At 50.7% G+C, this 10,201-nt stretch overlaps 1 protein-coding gene across 1 annotated transcript; it reads left to right on the top strand.

Annotated features, from left to right (window-relative positions):
* Positions 1–5,181: 5,181 nt before the first annotated feature.
* On the top strand, positions 5,182–10,201 carry LOC104912390 (tenascin-R-like). Its single transcript, XM_031554974.1, has 4 exons — positions 5,182–5,932; positions 7,997–8,473; positions 8,893–9,156; positions 10,044–10,201. Exons 1-4 carry the CDS (start codon positions 5,437–5,439, stop codon positions 10,199–10,201), a joined length of 1,395 nt encoding a protein of 464 aa, XP_031410834.1. The 5' UTR covers positions 5,182–5,436.

The raw sequence follows: 10,201 nt of genomic DNA, 5'->3' as shown, positions 1-10,201 counted from the left end.
CTGGGATTGTTTCTGGTTCCTTCAGGGGGATGTAGATAGGTGGGTTTTCCATTCTCTCTCGATGCAGCATCAGGACTGAAACAGGGAGCCCATCTGGGATCCCCATCAGGGGATGGGGGCCTGCTTGAGGCCGAAGAAGAGGGGAGCAGCCCTGGATTTGGGGCAGCCACGAGAATCCCAGTGCAAAGCCAGGGCTGCCACCTCCTCTCTGTACACATGCATGCAGCATATCTGAGGTGGGAAAAAATAAATAAATAAATAAAACAGATTAACCTATCTGACAGTACAGCCAGGATGTGTCAAAGCCAGCCTGCCTGGCTGGCTCGGAAAAAAAAAAGTGGTTATTACTGCAAACTCTATATACATTATTTATCAAATGAAGTCTCTGCAGCAGGTCCACGATTCATTTCCCTGCTCTGGTTGTCTTCTCAATGGTAGAAACCAGCCTGAGCCCTGCAGTAGGTCTGGGGGTGAGCATCTCACTGCCTTCCTAAAACACTGGGCTCTGCGGAGGGGACGCGCTGTGTCCAAGCGGTGCCTTTTGAGCACGCATCCGGCTTCTGGATGCACATGTGGATGTGCTGCATACATTAATTTGCATCATTACCAGGCAGGGGCAGCGGTTGGCAGTGCTTTGGAGGAGCTGGGATGGGAGCATCCCATGCTGGGTAATTCGCATCCACCGCAGCTATGCACACAGCTCTGAGGAGGAGCAGGACGGCTCACGCACTAATGAAACATGACAGCAAGCAGCAGATACACAAGCACAAGGCTTTGCTGCCTTTCCTGGAGCTGTGTGCTGAGAGCAAATAGGGAAAAATAAAACCCGTGCACGTGGCTGAGAGGGACCCAAAGCCAGTGCCGTTCAGGTGGGGTGAATTCGCTAGAGATCCAGGCCCTCAGGATGGATTTTCTCCTTGCAGGAAGATGCCCACATGATCCTGCACCTTACATCCATGAATCCTGTGCAAGGATTGGCAAAGGCAGGAATGCCAGGAACAGGAGTGGGAAAAGCCATGATTGATGGAGAGGGGAAGAGAAGGATAGAAACTGCCCGTTTAAGTGATGCTTCACCAGGTCCCCACAGCCCCACACCGAGCTCCTGCCACGCAGGTGCTAAATGTAGCCGTAATTAGAAAGCAATCTCACAGTCATTTGCACCTGAAGTCCATTTAGGATGGGCAAAAAAGCAGAGTAGCAAAGGAAAAGCAGAGCTGGGTGAGCATAGGTATGGGAACAGTTAAAGCCTGTTGGTATGGTTGGACCTAGCAGCAATTCACAACACGTCCCTGTGGGACACAGCCCCATCCAACCACCCCACCATGCGGGACCTCCATCACCCTCCAAAATTAGTGACTAGTGCCCATGCTGAAGACAAAAATAACCTCATATTTATTTTTGCTCTTAAACTACAGTTTCCTTATAGATTAAGTGCTACTACATAATTGGAGAGGATTTAGAGGCTGTTTGTGCCCCACCATGCTCCGCAATTACAATTAATTCCTCCTTTATGGCTTCAGAGTATCACCAGCGCAGTTCTGGGGCCAGAAGAGCTGCATGTGGAGGTGAGAGGTAGAGCTGGTGGCTGTGACACTAAAGATGGGATCATCAGAACCTCTTTCTTTGTAAACTTGGGCATTTCTGGGGGAAAAGGGTCTGCAGAGCAGAGAGCAGAGCACTGCATACAGCACAGTAAGCCACCATGCCAAGCATCACCTGAGGATGCTGTGCGGTCACACGGGTCAGATTCAGGCTACATCTGTCCATGTATAAAGGAAAAGAGCTCATCTTGAAACTTTGCTCTCAACATTTCCCATGGGAATGTATAGAAGCTACTGATATATGCCGCAAAAATTCAATAAAGAAGCATGTAATGAAAGAAAGATATAATGTAGGCTGCGATCACAAAGGCATACATGAATTATTAAGCCTGCCGAATTTACAGGCAGCTTGGGGAACTATAGATTTCTTCCTCCACGTATAGTTAGGGAACTGCTGTTTAAAGCAGGAGAGTATTTCATCCTTAACCACGCAATTAGTCAGCAGGGGAAAAGCACTCGCTCTACAGGTACCCATGTCACAAGAGCCAACCTGTATCAGTCCTATGGGTCCTGGAGGCACCTGACATGTTCAATCTGTTTTTGCACAGGCATGCTGTTGGGTTTTTTAAGCCTTAAATCATCTCCAGCAAGATGCTCCCCAAAACCAAGTGGTTTTGCAGCTGTGCTGTACCCACATCTGTTGCATGGTTTGGGCTTGTCAAGGCCATATTTACAGGCAATAAACAAAGGGTTGCAGATGCTGCTCAGGGCCACAAAAATCTATAATTCAGGTGGATGCACTGCAGGATGTATCTTGGCTTTTCACTTCCTCCCTTTGTAGGCCCCCAGGACACAAATCCTGGGTGAAGGGAGGACATCTGGGAGGTAGAGCGCTTTGCCGCTTCTGGAAACAGCACTCCAGTGTTTTTCTCAGTTTTAGATTGTCTCTTTTTATTGAGCCCCATGCACATAAACAGCAGCAGATTGATCATCTCGCACATCCCCAAAGTTGAAGCACTTGATGCCTGCCAAACTTGAATTTGAACTTTAATTCACATTGGGCAGGCCCCAGATTCGCCCACAAACCTGTTGTTAATGCAGCCTCTCTCCCTTGGTAGCTTTCAGAAATACCTGCAACCCTAAAATGCACCCATGGTCCTGTTTATAATACTTAGAGAAAACAAAGAGACAGCTCCCTTAGCACTGTGGCATGGGGATGCAACCCCCCTGCAGTATCACCACTGCCCAAAGCCACTGTGTGGGGTGGGCAGAGTGGTGATACTACATTCATCATCCAAGAAATGAGCACTGGGCAGCACCCCATAGGCACCTGCTGTGATGGAGATCTGGGGGAGGACTTTATTTCATTCCTACCACCTAAGCTGCTCTGTGATGATGTTGCTTTGAAGCTCTGGCCCGGCTCCATGCTGCTGGCTTGCAGCCACAATTCCTTCCCCACTGAACACGCACAAAAAAATAAAAGCAGGGAGAGAGGCCAAGGAGCTCACGCTGAGCCTTGCATGCCAGCAAGTCAATCAAAGGCAGGAAACGCTAATTAGTCCCCCTGCCCCCCCCAATGCCTGGCCTATCCGTCAGCTGGGTACAAGAAGAGTCAGCCAGGGTCACCAAGGAGCTGCGGAGGAGCCAGGGGTGGATGAAGACCTGGGGCTGCTAGGAGGCACTGCATGCAACCCCACTGAGCCAGGCTGGGTCATGGGTTGTTGGTTAATTCCGTATACCATCTCTACCACAACTAGTTACCTCAAGGTACCTTTCTCCATGGTGGTCCATTTACCTGAGTTAATTATCAGGTCTTCCTTGAAGGGATATCTTTCCCTCACGGCTGACGAGTGCCATCCCCATAGGGTGAAAGGCTGTGTCCTTTTTCCAATTGCTTTGTCAATGCCACTTTCTGTAGAAAGAGGTCTTAGCTGCTTGGCTTCACTGCCCACTAAGACCAAACTACTGGTTCCACCATCCCAGCACTGGAGCATTCAGGTGGCAGCATAGTCAACATTAGGAGTCAGATGGCTTCTGTCTCTTCCTCATCTTCCAGCCTTTGTGGTGGCCAGCAAGCCAAGTGGATCCTCCATCACCCTCCGTATTTGGTATGGAGGATGATGGCTGAAATATAAGCATGTAAAGAACTGGCAGGTGGATTATATCACACACCTGCAAACTCACCATGGCACACACCATGTGCTTACAATGGTGGAAGCAACCAGCATTGGCTGCAAGCATATCCCATACCCCATGCCACCCCCCCATCTGAAAAGGTGGGAGGTCACTCCACCTTGGAGCAATTTCATGTATTTGCTTTGCTTGAAATCACAAAGAAAGAGAGAGAGAGAAAGCCTAGCAAAGCTCCATGTGCCTGCTCACAAGAGGGGCAGGCATTGAGCACAGAGCCAGGAAGAAACGTGCAGGAGGAACACTGCAGTAATATGGGATAATAATCCTGCAAAGACTGAGAGGCGGCTGAATAGCTGTATTTTCTGTAGTACCATGGTATTTTAAGAGAAAAACCAGTAAACAAATATTTTCACTGAGAAGCTGGGGTAGAGGGAGAGGCACAATTGTCTCTCAAAGAGGAGCATTAGAACAGGGAGATAGCAGTGAGAGAGGGGAGCTGCTCAAGATTATGGCCCTTGCAGACAGCAGAAGAGTCAGACCACAGCCAAGCAGCACACGACTGTTCTCTCCCATCTCCAAAAACCCAAGCTTCATGGCCTGAAGGAGATTGACCCTGCACAAGGACATTGGCTGTCCTATCCCAATGGGACCAGATCTTGTCCATCCCTCTCCCAGGGCATAAGGCACTCCTAGGAAAAAAAAAGATACTGTGAGAGTCCCCTTGGCTGACCCCATCCATACTGGGGACCACTGACCTCCAAATGATGAGAGCAATGCAATTGCAGTCCCAGTCTCTCCCACTAACTCTATCCTGGGATGAGTTGGGCAGTGATTCCTCATGGCAAACCTGTTGATGTTTGGCATTGATCAGCAGACAGCAGTCCCAGCAAAAGTAATGGGATCAAATCCGTCCCCAGAACAAGTGAGCTGACACTGGTGGTTTTTGGCTGCAGATAATCGTGTCCTTGGAGCCCAGATTGGTACCTGGGGGCTTGCAATTGATACAGAAGTGAGAAGTTATTTATTTTCAAATCAAGACAACTTTAACCTGTAATCCAGAGCATGGGTAGGAGGTGAAGCCACTTCATCACAAGGGATTTGTCTGCGCAGACCTAAAAGAGCTCAAGCCTGTGTGCTGTAATTTAACGATGTTTTGCGTTGAGGCTGCTGTTCCTATAGCTACTAGAGGAAGCTTAGCAACCTCAGGCTTAGCTCCTGGAGCACCATTTGTGCTCGTGGAGGGGTCCAGAGAAAAGTAGGGACGTGGCATTTTCACCCATGCATTGTCATCACCCACACATTGCTGGCACCCATGCTTTAACCCCTTATGCCCTATGCTCTGTGCTGATGTTGCACTGATTGCTGTAGCCATATGGGGTATTTCTGCTGGAAACATAAGCACATGGGGCTTTGTTAGTATACCAAATCAACTCTTACCTTCAAAAATACCATAGGAATAAGAATCTGTTTCTGTCATCCTTTGAGGGCTGGAGCCAGAATGCTGGGAATGCATACTCTGGAGAAGGCCCATCTTCTTCTCCCAACCCTGGGCCCATCTCGGGGATGCCTTGGGCTCTACCAAGGTCAGTGGCACTGTGCACGTGTCAAGCTGGCCCACATCTTTCTGGACAACTCACCTCTCTGACCTTAGTGCAGTGTCAAGTCTAACACTAATCACGCTCTCTTTTCTCTTTGTCCATAGGTCCTCCTCACACTTGGCCAACCAAGGTTGGCTTAGAAGGCTCTCCCCCCTCCTAAGAAAATGGGGACTGACAGTGAAAACCCAGTCCTGAGAAACGTGTTCATCAGCTTCAACTTGCTGCTGCTGGGTGCTGTCCTGAAGCCGTTCGAGTGCCGGCTGGAGGTGACAACAGAGCCAGCCGAGAGGCCAGCAGTGGATGAGGAGGTGGGCCTGGCCAACTGCAGCCCACCCATCAAAGAGCAGCCCATGGTCTTTCACCACATCTACAACATCAACGTCCCCGTGGACAGCTGCTGCTCCTCCATGCTCAGGTCTTCGGCTGAGGAGGTGAGTTCAGAAGACGACAGGCTGGCGGAGTACACGGAGCAGACCTCTGACAGCGAGAGCCAGGTCACCTTCACCCACAGGATAAACTTGCCCAAGCAGGCCTGTAAGTGCTCCACCTCCCTCCCGTCCCTGCAGGAGCTGCTGAGCAGGATTGAGATGCTGGAGAGGGAGGTCTCCATGCTCCGGGACCAATGCAACTCCAATTGCTGCCAAGAAAATGCAGCCACAGGTAGTAATGTGATGCTGTTAGCTCTTGTTGGGGACACAGGGCTCAAGCAAAAGGCAGGAGAAATAAATACAGAGCTGGTAATGTCACTCAGAGAAGTGATGAAGGAAAATCTCTGTTCAGCCATGGTGTCATAGCTGTGCTATTACAGAGAAGTCCAGCTTAGGGTCTCCAAGGCAGGGAATTCCCTGGGAGGGATTCGGAAACTTCAGGTCCCAAAGCCCACTTGTTGTGGAAACCCCATAAGCATAAATGTATCCATCAGACAGAGCTAAAATCCCATTAAAATAAAATTGTGGCTGGTAAGGGATGAGCAGGGTAAGTTTCCCAACCTCTTCCCTCCCAGCTCTTTGGGCCCTTTGCTGAGAATGGCCTTGGCTCTGCACAGCACTGCTTAGCAGCAACTCAGCATTCACCTGGAAACAAAAAAAACAGCATCATACCAGGCACTCTGAAGAAAACAGTTCATCTCAGTTGAAACTAAGACTGGTGAAGCTCTCAGAGCCTCCATCAGGGTTTCTCCAGTAAAGGCACAGCTCAGTCCCTCTGTGATAGTGAGATAATGTGATAACGACATGGGTTGTGTTTGGGTTAGAGGCTGCTGAGCAGAGGTGCTAGCACACAGCTGGTCTCTGATCTCTCAGGTAGTCCCTGAAGGGTGCTGTCTGGAAGGGCACCTCCTGGCTCCAGACTTTGCTCAGTCCTGCTTGGATGCCCCCAGCGTGGCACCCATCAGCTGTGAGCATAAAAGAGACTGGAAAACGCCCTTGAAAGACGAGACTGTTTGCACAGCAAGAGTTAAAATGGAATGGGAAGAGCAATGGGAAAAACCTTATTTAAAGGAATTCATTTGAAACACCGATGGAACAATTTGGGTTGCTTGCAACATATGTAGCTGGTCCCATTAAACATTTATCACTAGTTGGAGTCTTCACTTGAACCACAGATGCACAATGAGGTAGAACTGGAGTAATTTCATTCATTTTAACCAAGCTGCTTTCAATTCACCACACTTCAAATGAGAGCAGGATCCCTACCCCACAGCCTGAGGCACTTCCCCAAGGAAGGAGCTGTCTTACAGCATACCTACAAGCATCCTCTCTCTTCATTTGATAACTTAACTAGAGGATGAGATCTGAAGAGAACCCAATCGCCATTCCCAATGCTGGCAGTTTCTGGGGGAAGCATCCTGCAAAGAAGCCCAAACTGGTCTGTCTGGCTTAGCATACAGCTAAGCCTTGCTTTGGGTGCATCTATCAGTTGCCACCCAGATAACTCACCTAGGATGAGAGGTTCAAGTAGGGGGGACAAAATGTCTCGTGACTCATGGTCTTTCTGGTGCAGAGGCTTCCTAAGGGTTGGAGGAAGGACTGAGAGGGTTCCACTCCTCCTTTCTTTCATGTGAGAAAGAGCAGGCAAAGTCAGAAGGGGAAGAATTAGCCAGGCTGGTGTAAACCCAAAGCTGAAGCAGCAGGTCCATGTTGTGAGGCAAAGTATGGGAGGATGGGCAGTGTCAGAGCAACTGGTGCCCTCACCTCCATGTGTCCCTTCTCACCCTACTGCTGAGCAAAGCAGGGACATCAGAGGAGGCGGCCGCATGTTCTCCCTGCTTTCCCACAACCCTAGCTCGTGTGCAAACCAATCTGGAGTCACCAGGCTAGGGATGAATATTATATGTCTTTGATCGTAATACTGGGACATAATATTGGGATCTCTCAACTTTACGATGAAACTATGTGTGGAGAGGAAACAGCAGAGCCCACTGAGCTGTGGTTAGTGCAGAGGAGTTGGCCAGGGAGGGCTTTTTGCCATGTAGCTGTCTAGGGAAATACAGAGAAACTAAGGTGAGCTCTGGCACCCAGCAGGTCCACAGCCAGGATCTGAGACTAGAGCTCCCACCCAGAGCCCCAGCATGACCCATACCAAACCTGAGCCTCAGCCATCCCCCAAGCCACCAACTCCTGCAAAACAAGAGAGCTCAGCCGTAGAGAGGACCACCCTGCCACTTGCCCTCCATTCACAGACCCCATACCGGGCTCTGACCACCCATCCCACATCATTTTGCAGGACGCCTGGATTACACCTTACCGTGCAGCGGTCACGGGAACTTCAGCCTTGAGTCGTGCCGCTGCGTCTGCAGCGAGGGCTGGGCGGGCAGCAACTGCTCAGAACCACGCTGCCCACGGGGCTGCTCCAGCCGTGGGGTCTGCCTGGAGGGTCAGTGCGTGTGCGACAATGACTACGGTGGTGAGGATTGCTCCCAGCTCCGCTGCCCCGCCGGCTGCGGCTCCCGTGGGCTCTGCGTGGATGGAGAATGCATCTGCGAGGAGGGCTTCGGTGGGGATGACTGCTCTCAGCCCCGCTGCCCCCGTGATTGCTCGGGAAGGGGACACTGTGACAACGGCACCTGCGTGTGCGCCGAGGGCTATGCTGGGGAGGACTGCGGGTGGCTGCGGTGTCCCAACGCCTGCAGTGGACGAGGTGTCTGCCAGGATGGCCTCTGCGTCTGCGAGGATGGCTACGGAGGGCAGGACTGCTCGGCAGGTAGCAGGGGTTTGGGGGGGGAGATCAGACCTGATTGTGTGAGAAAGGGACACAAAGTTCCCAGAGTCCCACAGGAGCAACACACAGCATGGGAGGAACCCATAGCTGGCGGAGCACTTTGTGCTCACATCCCATAGTTTGACTGCCTGCCTATTGTTCCCATCCGCCAGAGATGCATAAAGGTTTGGGAGGCAAGCAAAAAGCCATTGAGTTTTGTTGAAATATTGGTGGTGAACCACTTTTACAACAGCAACACAAGCAGGTTCTCCTGAGTCTTTGCCTTGCAATAAAACGTGTGAGCACATGACCCCCCAAGCAAGAGCCCTTACCCATTTCCAACCAGCAGACCCACACTCCCTCACCTGTGGCCTGAGATAAGCCATGCACGTCCTGATGCTCTCCCTCTCTTTTCCCATCAGTGGCTCCTCCTGAAAACCTGCGTGTGACAGGGATCAGTGATGGCTCCATTGAGCTGGCATGGGACAGCCCCGGAGCAGCCACTGAGTACGTGGTATCATACCAGCCAGCGGGGCCAGGGGGATCCCAGCTCCAGCAGCGGGTGCCTGGGGACTGGAGCACCATCACCATCACGGAGCTGGAGCCAGGCGTTGCCTACAACATCAGCATCTACGCAGTCATCAGCGATGTCTTGAGCAGCCCTGTCACCACCAAGGTGACGACTAGTAAGTATCTGCCTGCACTTGTCACTTGGCACCCCAGAAACCAGAGGTGATGCTCATCAAATAGCTGCAGAAGACAGCACTGGTCCATATAATGAGGAATTTTACAGGCAAAAAGCAGCCTGTAAAGGTGCATCCATCTGATATTTGACCTATCCTATGATGACATTCTTGGCATAATACTCAGTCTTGCCATGGTGTCATGCAGCTTTCTCAAGCTAGCTCATGTTTTCTGTAAAGACCTTCCAACAGCAGAAAATTCAGCCTTCAGAAAAAATAGTGGAGATATGTTTACCCACATGCATGAGAATAAAGGAAAGGTGGAAGTGACACCACTTTCTGCAGGAAGTCTCTGTTTGGGACGGAAACCCAAATGTCTGACAATCAAGGAAAATTTCAGTGCTTGCTTGAAGCCCCCAAACATGGCCCAAAATATCTTACATTTTTGTGATATACCATACAAGTCACAGGTTCTGCTCCTTTTTCTGGATGGGCTCCCCCAGGCAAATCCCCACAACACAGCTAATAGCACAGCAAGGGATGTTGCTGTGCATCATGAGGTTCTTAGTGCCAGAGGAAAAGGGGAATAGCAGGCTGTGACAGCAGCCTTCAGGAAGTATCCTTGGGAAATTAAAGGCAGAATAAGCAAGGGAAATACAAGTGATGCCAGTACCGCTTTTGTAATCCCATCGCTCATCCTGTTGGCACAATGCTACTAGGCACAAAGCAGTGGGATGCCACAGTGGAAGGCATCCCCCTCCTCTCCCTCCAGCCCAAAAGGACAATGATGCTGCTAACAGAGACCAGCAGGGCCCCATTTCCATCACCCCAATAACAAAATAGCTGCAAGGAGGTCAACCCAGCCTTCACAACCTCCTGGTCCCTTCTAGACTTGGCCACGCCGCAGGGGCTGAAGTTCAAGACCATCACAGAGACGACTGTGGAGGTGCAGTGGGAGCCCTTCTCCTTCCCTTTCGATGGCTGGGAGATCAGCTTCATCCCCAAGGTAATGCTGCCTCACAGCACGGCATCGTGGGGTACACCCTAA

This window comes from Meleagris gallopavo, chromosome 10 (assembly GCF_000146605.3).
Source record: "Meleagris gallopavo isolate NT-WF06-2002-E0010 breed Aviagen turkey brand Nicholas breeding stock chromosome 10, Turkey_5.1, whole genome shotgun sequence".
In the NCBI taxonomy this organism is placed as follows: Eukaryota; Metazoa; Chordata; class Aves; order Galliformes; family Phasianidae; genus Meleagris; species Meleagris gallopavo.
Note: the sequence above shows the minus strand (reverse complement) of the source record. Positions and strands in the feature narration are given on the sequence as shown.